The 23,191-nt window shown below is 36.9% G+C and overlaps 1 protein-coding gene across 3 annotated transcripts in view; it reads left to right on the top strand.

The window, feature by feature from the left end:
• khdrbs3 (KH domain containing, RNA binding, signal transduction associated 3) overlaps window positions 1-14,092 on the top strand; it is a 115,983-nt gene extending 101,891 nt beyond the window's left edge. The window contains exons 8-12 of one of the 3 annotated variants that reach the window (XR_015864069.1): window positions 8,240-8,289; window positions 10,432-10,575; window positions 13,024-13,101; window positions 13,391-13,431; window positions 13,991-14,083. Coding sequence is in view for 1 of the 3 variants with exons in the window: in XM_088405666.1 (XP_088261792.1) it covers window positions 8,240-8,289; window positions 10,432-10,523 (142 nt within the window). In the remaining 2 variants the exon portion in view is untranslated. Of the gene's footprint in view, window positions 1-8,239; window positions 8,290-10,431; window positions 12,249-13,023; window positions 13,102-13,390; window positions 13,432-13,990 lie in introns of those variants that run through there. The other 2 variants (XR_015864068.1, XM_088405666.1) reach the window with 2 other exon arrangements.
• The last annotated feature ends 9,099 nt before the right edge of the window (window positions 14,093-23,191 follow it).

The following is a 23,191-nucleotide window of genomic DNA, read 5'->3' as shown; positions in this document are numbered from 1 at the left end:
TTATTGTCCGATGCCCTCGCCGCTCCACTGGATTTTTGCACAACATTGCTTTCTGGTTGCTTTTGGGGCCAATTTGCCGGTGTTGAAGTGGACAAATGTGAAAAGGTACACTGCACAAACACCCAAGTGTGCATCACCTGACTTGAGGAGAAACATTTGCATTGTAAAGCTACACTGGTAGTGGCAAACTTTTAATTGTCTCCCATCTGGAGCCTACAGTACACTTGTTAATCCAGTCTGGACATTGTTTTACAGCTATAATTGATTTGTTTTTCAATGTGTGCAGATTTCCAAAGTGTAAATGCACAAACATGGGTGTCATCATCGACAATGAGCATACTCTATCATTCAAAAGTTCTGAAACAACTTCAAGTTCAAATGTTCTCAATTACATTAAGACAAAATGCATTTCAATTAATTTAATCTTGAAAAGGTAATGTTAAAAGTTCATCATGATCATGCCCATAAAAATGATCTGAAAGTCAATCCAGGTCATAAAGCATTATCCACATCATAATGGACAGGAAGTAATTCTCTGTCATAAAGCACATCCATATCAAAAGTGAAAGTTATTCTAGGTCACAAAGCATTATTCACGTCATAATGAGCTGAAAGTCATTCAAGTTGTAAAGCATCCTCCCCATCATAGTAAACTTAAAACATTCTAGGTCATAAAGCAGCATCCACATTTTAACGGAAAGTCACGTCAGGTCATAAAGCATCATTCACATAATGAACTAAAAGTCATTCCAAGTCATGAGCCATCATCCGCATCATAATGAACTGAAAGTCATTCCAGGGAATGAGGCATCATCCACATCATGATGGAAATGTATTAATTCTAGGTCATAAAGCACATCCACATCATAAGTGAAAGTCATTCTTGGTCACCAAACATCATCTACATCATAGTCATTCAAGTTTAAAAGCATCACCCACATCATAATCAGCTTAAATCATTCAAGGTCATCGAGCATCATCCACATTTTAACTGAAAGTCACTTCAGGTCATAAAGCATCATCCTAACCCTTGTCACATTATAATGAATTAGAAGTCATTTTATGGCATTAGGTATCATCCACAAATTAAGGAAATGAAAATCATTTCCGGTCATAAAAAAGCATTCACATCATAAAGAATTGAAAGCCATTCCAAATCATGAAGCATATTTTAACATTTTAACTGAAAGTCATTTCAGATAATAAAGCTTCATTCACATAATATTGAACCTTAATCCATTACAGGTCAAAAGAGTTCAAGCACATCATAATGAATTGATAGTCAGTACAGATCATATGTCCTCATCCACATCATATTCATGAACTGAAAATCATTCTAGGTCATAAGCATCATCAACATTTTATATAACCTAAAGTAGTTTCACATCATAAGACAAGGAACCAAAAAGGAACCAAAAAGTAATTTCAGGTCATAAATCCTCATTCACAGAGCGGTCTCTTCAAAAAACATAGATGATAAAACATTTCATTGTTGAGCAATGTTTGCCTTCATAATGACTATAACTTAACTAGTAATCTACAACTTACGAATATTAGAAAAAAAAAGAATAAAAGAGTGTTAAACTTGACTTGTACTGTGAATTAATTATGTTTTTTCTAACTTCTTTGCGACATTTAACTCTGCGTACTACGTCATTTCAAAACTGAAGCAGATTTCATAGTTTATATTTTCTTTTTACCATTATTATTTAAATAAAATGTACCACTGGGGGAAAACGTTAGCCCTAATTCATATTAGTTAATTTTTTATGGTTTTTGGTGTAGTTCTTTTTCATCGCATTTCATTTATGCCAAGGGAAGAGGAAGAAAGACTTTGGCACATCAACATGAGACTTGCACCTCTACCTCATACTTTAGCTTTAATGTCCTGTGAGGTCTCTTCAGATTCATCACAGAGGATGGCAAGAGTAATGGCGGGGTAAGAAAACACAGTCCACATGGGACATGTACTACATCATTCAATTTTAACACTCCCATCTGCTTCGACCTAACAGCAACATCAGGGCTCAGGATGAGGCATTTACACAGATGACAGATGCACTGCAGAGGAGAGGGCTGTTTTTTTTTTTTTTTTTTTTAAACAAGAGGAACAGTATCAGCTTGGAATCATTGGTCCTGCCCCTGCTGTTGTCTTTGTGTCTCCTGGCCCAGACCAGAATTTCCGAACAGATGTGCTTTACCAACGAGGTGACACATAACAGCGGTGGCCTTCTACTAGTGAATGGCAAATCAAAAGATGGCCTGTTTAGAACGGCAAAGCTCATTTACTCCCCTGACAGCACCTTATTGCAAGTATATGACATACAGAAGGAGTCAGATTGGGTGTTTTTCACTTCTAATAGCGTCTTCACCAAAACATTTTTACTACTTCACACATTAGTCAAACCCTGTAAGGCTATTTTTCAAAAACGAAAATAGGAATGCCCACTCCTCAACTGTGTACTATGGACCTAAATTGTTTGGCAAAAATGGGTCCTAAAGTGAAAAACAAAAAAGGTTTTTAAATACTTTTCAAAAAGAGACCGTGCCAACCAATTTCAAACAATTTCAGACCTTTATGTTTTTTTTTTTTTTTTTTTTTATTTACAATTGACACCAATGGTGCTCTTCAGTTAGGGTACCACTGACGTCCTTCCACATCAATGCCACTCAGAGTCTTGCAGCTTTTGCTTGCTTTAGTTTTAGTGTATAATACTAGGGATAACCTCAAGCAATAATCTAAATGCTCACTTTACCCAAATATAGCCTACCGGTGTCAAACTCAAGGCTCAGTGGCCAGATCTGGCCCGCCACATAATTTTATGTGGCTCACAAAAAGCCAGTTGTCGACTTACAAAACCTTTGCTAAAATATGCACTATAATGTAATAATAATGCTGAGATCCTAATGTGTGGTTCTTGAGGGTCGCAATTAGGATGCTTAAAACAAATCCATACAGATGGTGGCAAACATTTTTCTGATGTTTTCAAATGACAACAAATGCGATTTTATCTTTGGTAGATCCTTAATCAACAGAACAATTCCTTTCATGAACTGGTTTCCTGGCACTGCTTAAAAATTAAGCATTGTACATCTGTAAAGTTTGAATTCATAATCAGTTCTGAAACGATCACATTATAAAACGCAGGTATATAGTGAGTTTTTTCTTGCTGCTGTCAGCTGCACTTGCGGAAGAGGCGGAAGGTGCAGCAGTGGCAGTTTGGAGCTCAACTGACTAGGAAAGATGCTTAAAATAAATCAAGATCAAAAAAGCTGACAGCCTACACGCTGGAATGGGGTTAGTACTGTCTAGAATTCATTTGTTGTTTTTGTAACATTCGGATGTGTACAGGAATGCCCCGTCATTATACCAAATGTGTCCTCGAGCTCTGTTTGAATTGTGACGAAAGGATTCTCCAAAATTAGAATAGCATGATGTTTATTTCAAGAAAAAAATAAATAAATAAACTCCTATGGTGGCTGTCTAAATGCAGCGCAGCGTTTTTTGCTTTTTTCATGTTTTTTCCCATCTCGTTCCTTCTCGCGGCACACTTAGCCAAGGATATTCCAGTGACTTGACATCAATGCAAGATGCACATTGGCACACATGCCACAGGCTGATTGGAAACTAAACCTTGCAGCTAGCCTTACATTTGGCAGGGACCTGCATTCACACATTGCCTGTGCTGCGTTGTTTGTTCTCACATTATTAGCAGTGTCAAATTTATGCTAAGCCGTGCTTAAGCCGCAAGCCTCCGTAAGGAGCTGTCTCGTGTCACTGAGCCACCAAAGTGCTCTTAAGATGATTCCTCCCACTGTCCTCCATTGACCTCATTGTCTTGCAGAAAGAGGGAAAAAAAAAAAAAAAACAATAAAACATTGATGTCACTGGCTGTTAAGTGTAGCTCTTAAGACCGGAAGGATTTGCAGCAGGGTTCGATGCATTTGTGGGCTGTGACATGTACACGCCAACCGGAGCAAGAAAATTGTGTGGTAGTGTTGAATACACAATCTTACACATCTTAAGACTAGGTGGGCAATGGGATGTGCATTATATGTCCTGTTATGTTTATTTACCATTGGACAGAAATAATGTTCTTGGATCACTTTGACCCGGGTGTCTTTAGTCACCCAAACATGTCTGAAATGTTTATAATCCAAATTCAATATTTTATTTTAGCCAGTGATATATGGTAATTTCTCAAGAAGTGTAATAATGTCTCTGGGTCAATATGACCCGAAGGTGGGTGTATTTACCAAAAGGTGTCAAAACTATGTTGTTTTAATGACAACCCACTCAAAAATAATAGCATTATCTTAGTTTCTCTGGAATAGTAAAAACCTACTGAGTCAACTTGACCCGATGTTATGGTTAATAAGAAAGTTTCAGACAAGAGTCTTTGTTGCTAATCTTGCAAACAAATGTGTTTAAAAAATTGGTTCCTTTTTTCCCCTTCAGTAATAACAAAAAAAAAGAAATACAATAATAGTCGCAAAAACACATACAAATGCCATTTTCAATGAATATGCTGATTTTACGTGAGCCAAACAGAAATAATTTACTGAAGAATTACCTTCAACATAAACTTTCAAATAGGTCAGTTTGACCCTTAACATAAAATGAGGGTTAAGCATAGAGCATTTATATTTAATGAGCACATTAAGATGCATAAATTAAGTTGGTATTGGTTGAACTCGACATTATATCATCAATACGTAATATTATTATAGGTGAGTGACGCACATACATTTAGTTCATCAACAGATTTAACAACTACGATTGTTGGCAACTCCATGTTCTTCGAAACCCAGTTTTACACAAACCACACCAAATGATTGATTGTGATATTTCTGACTTGTATTGTGAGAAAAAAAATATTCAAATTACTCCTGGATAGTGCATTACACAATGACGCCACAGCATAATAGTACATGGTTATCACTGAGACATCTAACAATCTAGACTTTGCTGACTTCAAAAGAGGAACATAATGCTCAAATTAGACCCATATGTTGGAATATGTGCGCCCGCACTCCACACCACATGATACTCACCAAGGATAATCGTTTAGAAATGTCAGACAACCTTGGTCTACCGCTCATTTTATTCAAGAGAAAGGAAAATACTTGCATTTAAAAATGATTTCCAGTATATCTGGACCCTGATCAATACAACAAACACCATAGAAAAATCACTCGGGACAATCATTTAGAGACATCTACTGTAACAGTCAAGTCTTTGCTGACTTTGATTGGAAAAGGAGATGTTCCGAATAGATCTGATTGTTGGTATGTGTATACTTGATCAATGCCCCCCACACCACATGATAATCACTAAGAACAATCATCTAGAAATGTTAGACAAATGGATATTTTCTTATTTTATTCAGGAGAGAGGAATAATGCTCCAATCAGACTTTATCACGTATGTGTATAATTTGATTAATGTACCTCACACGACATGATAATCACTAAGGATAATCATTTAGCGATGTCGGACAAATGGACCTTTTCTTATTTTACTCAGCAGCGAGAAAAATGTTCAGATTAGAAATAAAATGTCTGAACCTCGATCAGCACACCAAGCACCACTGGATATTCCTTCAGGATAATCATTTAGAGCATAGGTGTCAAACTCAAGGCCCGGGGGCCAGATCCGGCCCGCCACATCTATTTATGTGGCCCGTGAAATCCTGGGCAAATTTAAAATTTCTGGTTGAATTATTAAATTTGCAAGTTGTCCTCAACATTAAAAAATTTGGGGGTAAAAATTACAAGCATTTTTTGTTCCCAATATCTCTTTTGAGCAGTTTTTACCGGGCTCTTATTTCAAAAACTAGTTAGAAGTGTGACAAACACACCTAAAATTGATTTGATTTAACAATTATAACGGCCCTCTGACAAAATTTATAACTACAATGCGGCCCCCGATAAATATGAGTTCGACACCCCTGATTTAGAGACATCTAACAATCAAAGCTTTGCTGACTTTGATTAGAAGCGAGGATGATCTAATTAGACCCAATTATTGGTATGTGTGTAATTAATGCAATAAAAATCACATGATAATCACTAAGGATAGTCATTTAGAGATGTCTAACAAATGCGACTTTTCTTCTTTTCTAAAGGAGAAAGGAATATTGGTCTAATCAGATCCATTCATCAAGTATGTGTGTTATTCGGTTAATGCACATCACACTACATGATAATCACTAAGGATAATCATTTAGAGATGCCGTACGAATGAGCCTTTTCTTATTTTATTCAGGAGAGGGATGATGCTCCAATCAGACTCATTTATCGAGTATGTAAATGTAAATGGTTTAATGCACATCACACCACATGATCATCACTAAGGATAATCATTTAGAGATGGCGGACGGATGGGCTTATCCTAATTTTATTCAGGAGAGAGAAAATTTGGTCCAATTAGAAATAATTGTCAATGTCTTGACCCCAATCAACGAACCAAGCACCACAGGTTAGTCACTCAGGATAATCTTTAAAAAAAATCTGACAATCGGACCTGTACTTTTGTCAAAGGGTCAGTGAAATGCTTTGACAATGAATCCTCAAAGATTGGGCCTTTGCTGAATGAGATTCTGAATTATAATGCATGTGTATTCTCTGGTTTAATAGTTGGTTCCTTTTTGTGTTTTCCCACTCAGAAACAGTCATGATGTTTCCATTTACTTTCACGCAGCGTTGTTTTCTTTTATTTAAGGATTTTGCATCTAACAGTTCATTTGATCACAAAAATGACACAAAATAGGAGCAATTTATGTCATTTAAGTATTTTACATCTTACAGTCCATTTGATCAAAAAAATGACACAAAATAGGAGCAATCGTCTTTCCTTGCCTTGCCCCTCAGCTGCAGTCACAGCAGGTTTAAAATAAACCGTTATTCGTTACTTCCAATCTGTCACCTCCGCGCCCGGAGCAGTCGCGCGACGTTGTGCTTTCAGGTGCTTTCAGTCTTCTAATCCGCACGGCGGTGAGGCGCCGCTGTCACATGCCGGTCCGTTTGACGGGCGGACAGACAGACAGGCGGCGAGGGTCCGGCTGTGACGGCCAGAGTCGACTGTGGCAGCCTTATGATGAATTGCCTCCACCGCGACCGAACCGATTGTTCCGTCAGTGTCTTGAGTGCACATGGACGAATTTTCCACGGAACTGACTCGCCCCGTTTTTTTGGTTTTTCATTAAGGATGCCACCTCTCGTCCATCTCTATACTCTGTTGTGTCGAGTGGTAGAGCTGAGTGGAAATATGGTGCGGGAGACATCCTCACAAAGCCACAAATGAATAACACCGGAGTGTCGGGTTGGGCGATAAATCGGATTAATTCGATGTATCCATCATTTTAAAAATTGCTGATTGGAAAATTGGCTAAATCGAGAGCTTGCAAAAGTGGCAGAATGCTGGATTAGTGCTTTATAAGATGTGTTGTCAATGCTTAAGGGGTGTCCAAACATGATCTTCGAGGGCCTGCATGTTTTCGATGTTTCCGTCGTTCAATATAGCTGATTCAAATGATAAGGACTGTTATCAGGCTTCCGTAGAGCTTGCTGATGAGCTGATCATTTGAACCAGGTGTGACTGGCAAAGAAACCTGGAAAACATACAGGATTCCCGCCTACGCAAACTGTATTTGCAATAGATACTACATACCGCATTTTCCGGACTATAAGCCGCACCGGTAAATTGTCACAGATAATAATTGTTATTACATTGTACTCATTTCTCATATTTAATATAGACAAAATATTGTGCTTTTCATTTTAAAACCAACTTTTTATTCTGTACTAGTAATAATCATCAGCAGCAGCATATTAATAATATTTATGATGATGATGATAATGATTATTATTATTATTATAATACATTTAGTGTGCACCAATGGAAGTAGAGCTCCAAATTTTGGCACGGTTATGAAATGACAAAAAAAACCCATTCTATTCTATTTTATTCTATTCTATTCTATAAACTTTTTATTGCTGTAAATGGCAAAACAAATTCCCTTTAGGCCCTTGTAGGCACAACCTATGAATGTTAAAATTATGTAGAACTAACTAAAAAAATTTTTTGTCTATTTTCCAAATGATTTTTTCCTCGAATAACTTTACTAAATACTAAAATACTAAATAAATTTACTTCATTTGTTGAAATAAGAATCGTCGAGAAAAAGTGTTGCCAAAAATCCAAAAATAAATGTATTTGTTTTTTTTCTGCTTGCAGCTCAGATGACTACTATGATTATGGACAAGGCGGTGAATCCTATGAATATGGTGAGTTCTTTTTTCCTTTAAAAAAAAAAAAAATTGTATTGCTTATCATCATCTTGTCTGCCCTTATGTCTTCCACCAGTGTCACGCTTATATCCCCCAGCTACTTTCGCGCTTGACAGCTCATTTACTCGTCCTTTGTTGTATTTTTCTTGTGTGGCTAAAATGTTTGATGGAGGGAAGACCTTAACGTCACGATTGTCATTGGCTCCTAGCATTATACAGTAAAGTACTGACAGAAAATACTGCTTTATGACATAGTGATTTTTTTTCCCCCGTAACCTCTCGACTGAATAATTGCTGAATTTGTCCTTGAAAATAACACGAACATTTTTGTCGAACTGGTTGAACCTCAGTAATTGTTTGATTCGCTCTTATAAAATTCTGACACTGGCTGATTTGATATCTCATGAAATTGTGACTTTTTTTGGCGTATTCATCACAAATTTCGTACTGTTTAACAATTTTTCCCGTAAAGTTACAATTTTAACATCATGACAGTATGAGTTTTTCTTTACATATAGCTTTACACAGCTTTTCACATATAGCTTTACAATAGCTTTACATTCACTGTGCTTTACCATATATTAGTCAAATATATCTCCCTAATGTTACAACTGGAATTATAGTTTTTTTCTTATGCTTTATTCGAGCAAATACTAGAAACTGATATTTTCAAAATAACACGAATCGAACTCAAATCATATATTCTTATTTAAGTGACCATATTGCACATAAATCATATATACAATTATAAAAAAAATATACAAAATACAACTATACAAAAATGTTTAAATAATGTATAAATTGAATAAATCTTATACATATATATATATATATATATATATATATATATATATATATATATATATATATATATATATATATATATATATATATATATATATATATATATATATCACGTGTTGTGTGTATTTCACAACACAAACAAGAGAAGATTTATTAAATTTATACTTCGTTTTTGTAATTTTAATCCTCTATTTTAAAACTTTTCTGAGCACAGCCATTGATCCACATCTTTTTAGTTCTATTCCATAGATGTAAACTTGAAATAGATACACAAATTTGCTTCACGGGTGGATTGTTTCCTGATGGCTAGCAAAAAAAAGAAAAAAACACCTGCAAATAAGTTGCACTGGACGATAAGCCACAGGGCTCAAATCATAAGAAAAAAGTTGGGGCCTTATATTCTGGTACTATTTGACCTAGTGAAAAAAATGCTTGTTGTATCACTAACCCTCATGTAGTAGTTTTTCCAAAACTTTGATCATTAAAGGCTTTTCACATCAAAAGTGGAAGCACTGAGAGAAGGCACTAGGGAGCTGAAATTTCACCTAGATAGTGACAACTTGTCAAAGTTCAAAATGGCACAATCACTTAGTTATCACACTTAGTTATCACCCTTGGCTAAAATACTGCAATAACCTAAAAATGATCAAATTACTGCATGGGTTAAATGTTTAGTATATTTTATGTCGAGTATCTATTTATAGTCAATGCGATTAGCAAACAAGTTTCCAACTTTTCTGAGCCGTAAGCAAAAAAATCTCACGCTCATTAGTATTTTGCATGGCGCCACATAACCTCAACCGGTTGTTTTACTGTATTACCCCGGCACGGGTCACCCAAAGGACGACAGCTCAAAGGGAGCTGATAACGGCGTCCATGCGAGGGCCTATCCTTGGTTTCAAAACGCAAGGTTAAAACGGCGTATTTCTTCAAAGTGACACTCAGCGAAAGGGTGACAGGTTTAATTAAGGGGTATCGGTTGTGTGCTGCCAGCAGCTTGTACACAGAGGGGGGTGTGTGGAGGGGGGTGCACAAGCCTTTGTGAGCCCAAGCTCCAGGGAAGTCTCAGCACTGGCTACAGATCAGACAAAAAGGTGCCATCGATAGCGCCACTTTCACACTGACAGTCCCCGCGGCTGAACTGGGCTAATGGTAATTGTGACCTTTGGGCTAGGAGCCTCTAAACGGGCCCTTTTCAAGTAGACGTTTGATCAGCTCGTTCACTGATCTGAGATGAGTCCTTTCAGATATGAGTCGAGTCAGTTGGTTGGGGGGAAAACGTGAAAGGTTTGGATTTGTGGACGTTTCAGCAACTTTGCCTTCCTTTTTAATCAGGTCAAGAGGAGTGGGCAAACAGTCGCGGAAAGGCGCATTCGGCCAGGACCACCAAGGGAGCGTTCAGAGAGCAGCCCTACTCAAGATACTGAACTGTGTCACCCACCGCCCACTCCCGAGTCCACCTGGCAGTTCCCAACCCAAGTAATGGATTTTTTTATGGCTGACCCCCAATTTTTAGAAATGAAACCTAAACTACAGAAACAAAAAATCTTCAGGAGGACTCTAAAAGAATGCAATCTAAAAAAAGGAAGCCACCCCTTCTTTTGTGCTCAAAAGTTTACAAACGGCTCGCGGATGTAAACTCATGAGCACAACTGTATGTCCTCCGGAGAACCGGTCGATTTATTAATTGACAACTGTAGTCGACATTTGTTTTTGGTCTGTATCTTTACAATTATTATAGTTACCCTACTAAATCCTAGTGTCCTCAATAGAGGACACCCTGGCCTTTCTGAAGATGTCTCATGTTTGGGATGCAATTAATTTTGCTGTTTTGCTGAGACAAAATGGACACAACAGTGCAAGAATAAAGAAAAAAAAATCTCCTAAAATTCTCATAAAACAGCACCCGAAGTAAATAAAGCCCACCAAAAATTTGGGCAGATAAGACTAATGAAGCTCCTTAACTTGCTTCAACATAGTTCTCGGCCAAAAAATGCCACTAGGTGACGCCAGACCAATATGTTTAGATTAGTAATGACTAAATTAATGACAAATCAGGAAATAAGTGAAATTTCTGCAGATAATAGTGGGTAATTTCCCCAAAAATGCAAATAAATGAATCCATGAATTGTGAAAATGTGAGGAACACTTAGATAATTTTACTCAAAACGGATAAAGAGAAATCTTTTTATGTTGAATTTTCAGAAAAATCATAATTAGCTGCCTCGTGATCTCGCCATACATCTTAACGCTTTGAGCACCGGTGACGTGAAATTACGTCAACAGGGAACCTATCGAAGAACGCTATCAGCGTTAATTGACTTCGACTACGTTGTTTTGTATTTTTTTTTTTTGTTTTGTTTTAGTGAAAGGTTTGGGCAACTCTGATTTCCAAATTGATCTGGGAAAAATTACAAAAACACTAACTATGGTCAGTCCGAAAGCTCAATTAAAAAAAAAAAAAAAGCTATTTTATTCCCTGTTGTGAATTTTTTTCTTGTGATAGTCTTTGTCTTGTGAAAACAAAAAAATCCAACACAAGATACACTTTTTTCACCTTTTTTCTCACCACCTTAAAATATTTCTCCATAAATTCTGACTACTGTAAAGTAAAGTATAAGGTGACTTTTATTTTTCTTGCTCCCAAGGTATTGTCTTTATCCTCCAAATATTTTCTTCTTTTCGGTGCCAGCCCCACGCTGTCCTTATAACAAAAACCGTACTCCTGCTGGGTAACACAATTCAAGATGTATCTTCCTGTGCTACCATAAATCAACAGAAATGAATCAATTTGTGTTTTCAGTGTTCTCTCTCAGAAATGTAAAGAGAATGGAGACTGTTGTATCAGGCTAATAATCGCTGAAACCGGCGGGTGCAGCTTAATGTATCTCCCTTGATATACTCCAGTGAAATCTTGCTTTTGGTTCATGGCTAAAGATGTAATGGGTAGTACTAGGACATGCGGTATTGTAGATATCTTTTTTCTTGAGGAGTAAGTGAAAATGTGTCCCTTGTAATATATGCATTTTCGAAAAAAAACAAAACAAAACGAAAAACAAACATAAGTCTTACTGTATACATATTGTATTGCTGTTTCCTCCTTTTTTGTATGATATTAGTACGTTGGTTTTAAAGGGCTTATGAAAGCATGGCGTGCAATGTGGATGTTGTCAGCTGTTTTAGTCATGGTGCAGTTGTGTTCATAAACCTCTTTAATACGTCTGATAAATAGGCATTTAACATCAAACCAATCTGCAAATTAGGCTTTTGGCATTTGTGATTTTTGTTGTTTTCTTTTTTCAAAATAAATGCGCTTAAACGGCTCATTTTTGACATTATAGAATAGAAAGTCTTAGGCGTAATTATGAACCTAACTCATATGCTTGTGAATCTGTCCCCTCCCCACCCCCAAGTTAGACTTGTTGAGCTTATACGGATTTTTTATTTATTAATTTTGAGCTTATATAAGCCCTTTAATATTTCCCTCTTGTCGATGCTAAATAAACATTTTGAAAAAAAAAAAATCCCTGTTTGTTATTGACTCGATAAAATCCAACTTTAATTTAAACTAAAAGGCAGGCAGAGAGGAGACAAGGCAATCACAGCAAACAAAGTTGTGGGATTTTAGCAATTTGTGGGGAATTTGAAAACGCAGAAGTTGCCTCTCCTCTCTGTTTGCCCGTTTAATGTCGAGCAGCATCCGTAAACACGCATTAACTGTGTGAGTGTTTACCCTGACAGACGCGGCTCGTAGCCCTGCACGCCGGCCTCTTCGACACCCTCTCAGGCCAGTTCTCGTCCCCGGCCGCTGGAATTGCTCTCTCTTCCTATTCGTTTTGCCTTTGTTATTGCTCTTTCTGCTCTACTCCATGTGGTCATGCGGCCCAGTCATTTAACGAGCCTGCCTTTTGCCCCCGTCCGTTAAAGAGACTCTAAATGACCCCCAGCTGACCTCAGCAGAGGGACGATGGCAGTCGCTGTTTAAAAAGGCCGCCGCCCTACAAGGTAATACAACCAGACCCGGATTAAGATCTCCTCTAACATAGTTTGACATAAACGCTCTCTAAACTTAAATGTAACTTGTTCATTTTGTTTGTGTGTAGGCCGCAACGCTGAGAATAATTAGACATTTTTAACAACAATTGTAAACTATGTGATAAATCGCTGTAACATGTCAATGAACTTTTTAAGGAAACGCTTAATAGACCCGTAAATCGTAATCTGTCTTGTATCGGTGATTGAGTCTATATATGTCAAGTGATGGGCTAATTTTGCTGGTTATATTTCATTTTAGGTTCACCGAGCAGGAGGTCCATTACCTCGTTGGCGGAAAAGGTATGTAAAAGTCCTTGACTAGGCATTAGCATAATGCCGTTTTTAGCCAAACCTTGCCAAATATATTTTTATAGAAGTTTATGAACTATAAAAAAAAAAATGTTTTTTTTTACGGTAAAATACCAACAAAACAGTACCGTTTTAGTACGCCGGTGTTTCTCAAATACATTTAGACGATTTAAAAAAAGAAGCCCTGTTTCCCAAATTATTTTATAAATTATTTTATAAAAGAGTATATATATATATATATATATATATATATATATATATATATATATATATATATATATATATATATATATATATATATATATATATACATACACACACATACTCGTGTAATAAAATTTTGCTCACTATGGAACACTAATTCACCATATCATATATCAAGTACTGTTGTCTTAGCACACAAAGCACACAATTTCTCCTGAAGTTACGTTAGCAGCATAAAATGAAAATTATTGTCATTATTCTGTCACTAAAGCCCATAAAGCACAATGAAAACTGCGGCTTCTGTTTTGACGTATGATGCCTCATATTCTTCCTTTTCCCCCCACAGATGTGATGAACAGCACCAAGAAAAGAAAACCCCGATAGGCTCACAAAGGATCACAAAGATATATCTCCCCGTTGGCAAGTGTGTTGGACTAACATGTTCACAGGTGAATCCTGCAGGGGAAGTTGAGATGCAATAAAAGGAGGGGGAGGTGGTTAAAAAACAAAACAAAACACGTCACATCATCACTGAGAGAAAACCCGTGAGCCAAATGGAGTTCCTCATTCTCTAGAGATGTTCTGTCTGAGAACATTTCCCTCAGATTTCCATGGCCGCTGCATATATGTTGGAGTGCTCTGAACTGACTGTGAACTTGTTTTTTTTTTTTTTTTAAACAAAGATGGAGGAAGGGCATTATTGCCCTCCCTCCATTAGATCTTATCTGCCACTCATTAAATTAAATAAAATATGCTTTATATGCAAAGGTGTGCTAATTAACCTGCACACCACCACTTGCATCAATAAATAAGTGCCTTATTGTTGCATTGTGACACTTTGACAGGTTTAGTGTCATGAACTCGTGAAATCATATATATACACACACACACACATACACAGTGTACTTTGTTCCTCACCTATCGCTCCCTGATTTTTTGGGGACGAAAAAAAAATATACATATACTGCGGATAGACGCCCTGTGACAGTTTCCCGCATGCCAGACATACGAGGTAACTACAGTATAAATGCACTTGCCACGGACGTAGAACTACTGCGGTACACACATTTACTTAAATATTAAATGATTAAACCTGATACAGTGACTGAACAGTTACTCCAGTCTGGTGGCAGCCGCGGTTATATTAGCAGCTCCCAGAAGTTGAATTAAAGTCAAATCTGTTCATAATCAGACATAATTACAATGAGAGTTTACACTTGAAATACCATTTTATATTAAAATAAATCTAGGTACGAGAGCTGGGATAAGCACCAGCAAGCCTGCGACCCTTGTGAGAATAAATGGCTATAGAAAATTGATGGATGGATGGATGGATGGATGGATGGATGGATGGATGGATGGATGGATGGATGGATGGATGGATGGATGGATGGGGATATGTATATATGTATGATTGTATATCTATGATATATATATGATTGAGTGTTAAAAAGTCAGATTTGTTTTTCATTTCATGCTGTTTTTAGACTTCTCTATGCATTATCATGATGTAAAAAAATAAATAAATAACCACCCTTTTGCAGTCCATTCAGGTTGTACCTTTTAATGAGAATTGACTTCAGTGGCTGTTACAAATCCAAAATAGCTTTCAGTGGGAATCAGGAGGGAGGTAGAACATTCCGCCCGGTGCATAAGTCCACAAAAGCCCGGCTGTATTGCCTTGTATGTCCTGGGTGCCAGACAATGCTTTTCCATTAGCGGAGACGAAGCCCGGAGGAGACCTCGGGCCCAGCCTCAGACAATAACAATCGACCTGACGCTTAGATCCCTGCCTTCCCGCCTTGGGGGACTTGCCGGGCTCTCTGAAGTGACTTCAAATGACAATGTTATCTGGAGCAGGCTGGTCCCGGTTCATAAAGTAAACAGGGCCTGTTTGATTAAGGATGCATACAATATAAAGGAGGTTGTGCTGCGCTGACACCATGTTCCCGGAGGCCTCTGTAGCCCTGATTCAGGCCACCCTGGGCAAAACACGAGAACGCGGGGGGGGGAATGTGACAAGTCGTGATTGCCATGAATGCCTTTTTTTTTTTTTTTTTTTTGATTCTTTTAAAAAAAAAAAAAAAGATGCAGTGATCACATGGCTGTTAACGAAAGTTAAACATGCAGTATGAGATAAAAGAAGAAAAGAAAATCACGCTCTTAACTCTTAAAAATTATACAGTTGTAAAATTAAAGTCATTTCAGGGGTCAAATTATACTGAAAAAATGTGCAAAGCACTCATCTTGGCGAAATTCTGCTTACTTTTCCAATCAGAACCATATTTTGAATTGTGTAACATTTTTAATTTAAAAAAAATAGTGCTTTTTTTAAATGCCTCAATCCCTCAAAATATTTAGCATCAGCCCTATTCATATTTTTTTTTCATTTTTTGGGGGGGGGATGGGGACTATGTACAGAAATTGTAAATCATGTGATAATAGCAAAAGTAACTACACTGTATATTTCTATAGTTATGAAATGGAAATAATAATATGTATTATGTCATCATTAGAGTATTATGAGGTTTTGAAGACTTTTGCAATATGGGATTCCAGGCTAAGCCAATCATTGCGCTACCCGGTGGTTTTGGGGTGGCAACACAAAAAATATATTGCGCTTCATTTGCGAGTTGCCGTTAAAATAATTAATGCAAAAATCAGGGGAAATGCTTGATAAAACATCAGGTTTTCAATATGTCCAAAATTGATAACATTTCCCATTTTGAGGGGTAGTAAATGAGCCCAACATGGGCTAAATTTGACACCTATAGGGTGTACTTCTTAACGTCTCGTTTGCAAGCATTTAGAACTTGTCATGTTTTGAGAAGCTATGCAATATTTTAGCTTCCTAGTGTTTTTTATATGCTTTTCCTTTGATATCACACACCAAAAACCTCAAAAAGCCAGACTTCAGTCAACATTTCCCCCACAGGGTAATTTGTTTTTTATTGCATTAAATTCAATTTTGATGCATGAAGAAACTGTTAAAATCTCACATACCCTCTGATGTGACTTCACGCACCCCCCAGGTTGACTCTTACCCCCATTTGATTACCGGTTACTTCAACAATATTCAAAATGCAGGGCCGTATTGGCCATTGGGAAATTATTGAATGGCCAGTTCAGTCAACAAATTGGTTATTATTACGCATTTCAGCAATAAGATCCCTTGTGTTCCATTTGCTCTTAATTTGAAAAGAACAACTTCTCTAATGTAATTAACAAGCGTTAAATAAGATTTGCTGATACCTTAATAAACCTGGATAAAATGCCACGCACCCCCTAAGTGCCTTAACGTACACCTATTCAAGAATTGCTGGCCTGGATGACATCCATATTCATTTACAATGTCAGAAGATGTAGTGTAGTAATGTAATGTAGTAAACTTTGACTTTGAAAGAACTAAGTAGAAAAAATAAACACGACGATATTGTACCTATCAAATCTGCCAATCATTTAATCTCATGATATAACACAGTCTCCGCTCTATCTCCACTAAACGGCTTTTATTTTGACGCCTACACTTCTTCATCATCGTGTTCAGGGTGTAAACTTGCAACCTCCTTGCCTTTTTGTTCTTTAATTAACTGTCAGGCTCTTAATGTGCTGATGGGGAATCAATGTCCAAGTGCCTCGCGACTGAGTGTTCATGTGACCCGGGGTCACTAAATGGAAGCGGGATTGCCAGGGATCGATCAAGACGGCGCTTTGACTGAAGGGGGCCGCAGCGGAGTGAACAAACGAGTGGCAGGATGCTGACTTTTGTCAAACCGAATGGTAATCACTGAGCGATTGTGTTATTTTAGTCAAGAGCTTTAAAGCTAGAGAGGTAGAAATAATAAATATTGTAATAGTGATGAAGGCAGCTAAAGCGTTCTTTACTCTTGTGAAACGATGGCCTGAGCCCTGACACTAAAGGATGATGTGATGTCCCATGTAAAATGCTTGCAAAACTGCAAGGTGGATTGATGCTTTAAAAGCGCAATGTATGTAGACAGTTATGTCACACACAACACGTATATATATATATATATATATATATATATATATATATATATATATATATATATATATATACTGTACATTCTCATACCATAATGTAAAGGGAATAAAATTAAAGTTACTGTGTTCATATCTCTTGCTACAGCTGTGTTTTTGCAGGCGTTTAGTAGACAGAATTTATGAAATTGTAATGTCATTGTTGGACGGAGGTGAAGAGGCAATAAAACAGTCAGGTGTTGAAAACTTGGTGGGGTTTCCTCAAATGCTGAAACGACTAATATGATTTTTTTTTTCTAAAATGATGACAACACTAACATCAGAGATAATGTGGTTGCACAAATGACTGTATTAAGAATTGAATTGTATTCAAATTACTCAGTCTGAGTTTTTTTTCAGTCAGTAAAAAATATGTATATTTTTTTTAATCAAAAGAGTGTCACTTTCTACTACATCCTACAGTGGGTGTAAACGTTGATTCTATACATCCATTTGGCGCATAGAGTGGAAATCTGTTGACTGTTTTTTTTTCTCTTTCTTTTCATCATTTCAGATGTTTCCTAAACTGAACATTTTCATTTTTTAGTCAGATGAAGTGCTATTTTGGAAGAAATCTAAACAATCAGTGCATGTAACTGAGTAGTGCTAATTGGGATTGAGAAAAGTGTTGATTATTGGAAACAAATTCCAAACCAGACTTTTCCCATTTGGTTAAAATGTGTCACAGCGCATTGTTGTTGAGAAAAGTGCCCGTGCATGTTTTAGCGGGCTAATGAGCATGATAATAAACTGTTAATCAATAACTCAATGAAAGCCATTAAGGCAGTTGATCACCGCCTTTGTGGATACTTTTCTTAAAGGTTTTTATGCCATACTACACAAAAGAAGTTTGCAAAGATGGACACTGGATTGTTGAATTCCTGCTTTGCTATCTTAGCGCAAAGCTAGCTATATACGTCATAGCTTTTGAATCCCATTTTGGCATTTCTTTTATCTTGGCATTCATGCTTTTCACTCGGGTAGGCAAAAGACGTATCATGTGATAATGTTTGGAATGGGCTGTAAAGTAACACTCTAATAATGCAAACACAGAGAATAGACCGATAAGTGCGAGTGGATCTTGCAAAGACACCTTCACTCGCCGTGTTAAAAGTGTTTACCTTAACACCTTTCCCGCCTCCCCTCTCATGGAACGCTGACCTTCTAAATGACATTTGCCTCCTGTTAAGCCGAGCATGTTTGGCATTTCAAGTGCTACCTCGCGCAGCCGCCGCACCTTTTTATAAGCGCCGCATGGCACGTTAAATAAATAACGGGAGGACAAGGATCAATGCGCTTGTCTAGTCCCGGGAAAAGTGGGATTACTCTTCCCGAAGCTTTAATTGCTGTTTATGAAGTTTCGCTCCCGCCGCAGCTTGGATGCCTCATTGCCGGCGGATTTGGGTGTTAAATCAGCAGGTGGTTCAATTCCCTACTCATTATGTTCAAGAGCCATTGAGCAACACTTAATGGCGCTCCAGGTAATGTGCGAGTAATGTACGTATAATTGTGCTACCGAAGAGAAATGCCAAGCGTTGCAACGCCAAAGGCACATTTGAGCAGTGAATACAGTTTACCATCCTGTGATAGCTAAAAAATTTCAATTTGCAGGAATAAATGAGTCAAAACAGTATTTTCTTAAGACTTTCTTAATTCCTGTACTGGGAATTGAATGTCATGTAACATCATTTACCTCAATTAGATGTACTAAAATGGGCCTGATTAAATTACGGTATTTCCCGGACTACAAACAGCACCAGTATATATGTTGCAGCCTCAAAAATTGAGCAAAAAATACATTTTGTCAGTGATAAACTGCACTGCACTATAAGCCACAGATCATAACATCAGATATTTGCACAGAAAAATGGTAAATGGACATGTCTATAATTTGTATATTTTTAAAAACTATTTTAATTGTCTGCTTACAGCAACATGATATCTTCAACAGACTGAACATGTTCTGCATGTATAGTACTAACATACTTATAGAAAATGGACAAATAGATGAATATTTTCAACAAAACACCGACAGAATACTGCAGCATTAACAGTTGAAACTCAAAATGAATAATTGATGGCGTCTTCTTTTGTCTTCCTTTGTATAAATGATTATTTTTGTGAACATGTAAACACATTGCACATAATACATCTATATATCAAATTTACGTTACAAACGTTTATACAAGAATTTATACAATTTAGACATATTTTTTATGTTTGTATCAATATATTTTTAAAACTCTTTTTGCCCACATCCATTGAGTCACATCTTTTCAGTTCCATTTCATAGTTTTTCCTTGAATTGACACCTTCAACAGACACATATGCTTTACTGGTGGGTTGTCTCTTGGTGGCAAGCAAAACAAACAAAAATTTAAAAAAAAAGAACGCAGATAAGTCACAATGGACTATAAGCCCCAGGTCTCAAATCATGAAAAAAAAGTTGTGGCTTATAGTCCCAAAAATATGTTATTTTTTTATTTATCTATTTTTTAATTCCACTCCACTTGAAGTTACACACAAAATTAACAAAGCCTCGTGTGGTATTTTGTGCAATCCTTTCTTCTTCTTCTGAAAGAAGACGCAAGGGACCTGAAATTTTCATGCAGATGGTTACAATATGTCAAAGTTCAACATGGCACGTGTTACTTATCACTTATCACATATCACTACCACAAGAATGACGTGGAAGAAAATGACACAAAAATGGACAAATGCACAAAAGTTGAACAACATTTTTGCTAGCTTAATCCTAATGAACATTAGCATAGAGTTTATAGTAATCATACATGTTTTATTTTTTGTTGTTTTTTTTTAAATGAACGTTCAAATGGAATTAAAGTTACTATTTACAGCCATTTTTTCCTGGAAAAATCTGATGAAAAATAAAGTTTCAGTGATGTCAGTGTTTTGATTAAAGTTCAGATGGAATCAAAGCAACTTTTACAGACACTTTCTAAGAAAAATCTGATAAATTAAAGTTTCAATGTTTTTACTTTTTTTTTTAAATTGAAGTTCAAGTGGGATTAAAGCTACTGTTTGCAGCCATTTTTTGAAGAAAAATTGAAAAATATATTTTTTTTTTTATCAAATAAACTTCAAGTGTTATTGAAATGATTGTTTACACGCATTTGTTTCCTGTCATTTGCCAACCGAACATATGTGGTTTTTATTTCATGCTTGGAAGAAATTAGGTGATTTACACGGAAAATGTGATTCACTCTAAGAATGATTCAGGATACAAACTGTACTACGGAACCGATTAAATTTTTATCTAGATGTTCCACTGTACATCAAATTTAGATTTTTTTCTTTTTGTTTCTCCCGTTTCTTTCCTCTGGTTCCTATTCATAATTCCTTAAGCTAATATTGGTCATCTTGTCTAAAATTGCAGATGTTCTGCTATGCTTTTTTTCCCCTTTTTTTTATTTCGAGCTTGTTTGTTTTTCCCTAATGCTGCTCATGCTAAAGTTTTCTAATTGCCCAATGTCAATGCCACTACTTACCTTTTTTCTATTTTTTTTTATTTTTTATTTTCCTTTGAAAGGGTTAATATTCTGGTTACTGCAAAAGTACTCTGAGGATTTTTATTTTTTTTTGTGGTAACCAAAATAATGAGTCAGGGGTTCCCGCCTCGGCCCTGGGATGCAGCATGAAGGGATAAAGTGTAGCTCCAAAGAGGGATGAACGGACGTGGTGCTTTCTTGAAAGTGTCTGCGTCTGCAGTCTGTCACCGGCGCTGATTTTTTCGTCTCGGCTTGTGAGGTGATCCCTCGGGGACCGAGCCGAGCACGTAGCGGCTTTAGCCTTACATCAGTGTTGGATGAGGAGATAAAAACCACAGTGTCCTCGGGATAAGACCTGCACCCTGTGACCTCTAAGGCCATCTGCCTTACAAGAATTTTTCTGAAGGATTTCATCCACTTTTTTTTCTGCTTTCACCCTTCATTTGTAAGTCCTTTTGTTTGCTGACTTCAGCTTCGTGTAAATGTTTAGGAGGCAAAAGACAAGCCTGTGTGTTGTTAAAATGAAAATTGGCAATTTCTGTCAGGCAGGAGGATAGCGCTCATGTTGACGGAGTTAATATTTTATTACATTTGGAGTGTAGGGCGAGAGGTTGTTGTTCGATTGACGTATATTCTTTGGTTGGTTAGAGAAAAGGAGTTTCAGCACTGAAAAGAAAAGAAAAATTTGAAACGTTCGACACCACTTTTTTCCACTTATAGTTGTACGAATACTCTTGAAATAGTCACTAATACAAAGAACCAATACCACTGGTACATTTAGATTACATGTTCCAAAAATAATAACATATCAAATAAAATGACACAGTATCCTATTTTACTTTCCATTGGCTACATTCTGTCACGTCACAGTGGGCGTAGTCAACTACAAAACACATTTGTTATTTAAAATGATTAAAATAATGAAAAACGGCCCTACAAAAGCAGGGACAAATCCATTGTGAACACACATCACACATAAAGACAATCTTATCAAACAGATTTTCAGGCGAATGTCATCTTGTAAAAAAAACAGGACAAAAACACACGGGTTTCTTGACGCATGTACCCAGTAATGAGATGCATGCTTTTAGTTCTCGATAGAAAAACGGCCGTAAGAGGGCCAAGTATCAGCCGCCATGGAGAGTAACATTAGCTTGAAATAAGACCTGGAAATGGCCTGATCCCCATACCTGGTATCAAAACTAGCCTACTCCCAGGAAAAATTAGGAACATGAAGAAAAATATAGACAATATAGCAAAATAAAAAGTAAAGGAAAATATGAAAAATGCTGGAATGATGTACGTATAAAGTTGTTGAGAGAAAATGTGACAATAGATTTGTGTTATTCAGTGATCCCTCACCTTTCGTGGTTAACTGGGACCGGGACTCCCCCGTGCTAAACAAAAACCGTGATATAGCCCCCCCGCCCCATATTAAAATTTTTTTTTAAAAAACATTGAATTTTTTTTATTTCATTTGATGTGAAAAGTTCATATTATACATATTTCAGACAAATATTACTGCAGCACTTGAAATAAATCTTAAATCATTAAAGGTTATACAGCAACTGCTGTCATCCCTCCCCATCCATTTTGCTGTAGTCTCATCTGTGGCCATATTAGCATATTAGCAGCGCCAAAAAGTCAAAATAATAGTGAACGCTCTAAAAAAACATAATGAAAGTCACAGTTTACACCTGAAAGTCCAATTTATTACAAAAGAAATCTAGTGAAGAGGTTTCCAACTGCACTGTGAAATCGCCCCCCCCCCCCCCCCCCCCCGCCAGTGTGAGTGTTTTGATTGACAACGGCCTTGCTTGGGGTACATCAAGTGGTCATAGTAGTGCTGCAACAAAGTCTAATTAAAGTGACGGCTGCAGTGAACATGATAAGAATCGCGGTTTACACTTGAAATTCCAATTTATTACAAAAGGAATCGAGGAACGCGTTTTACAACAACGATGAAAACTCTTCGTCCATTAAGAGCCTGAGTGTTT

The sequence above is a fragment of the Hippichthys cyanospilos genome, chromosome 21, assembly GCF_059441005.1.
Source record: "Hippichthys cyanospilos isolate Australia breed blue-spotted pipefish chromosome 21, RoL_Hcya_1.0, whole genome shotgun sequence".
Classification (NCBI taxonomy): Eukaryota; Metazoa; Chordata; class Actinopteri; order Syngnathiformes; family Syngnathidae; genus Hippichthys; species Hippichthys cyanospilos.
This window is presented reverse-complemented; position numbering and strand designations above follow the sequence as displayed.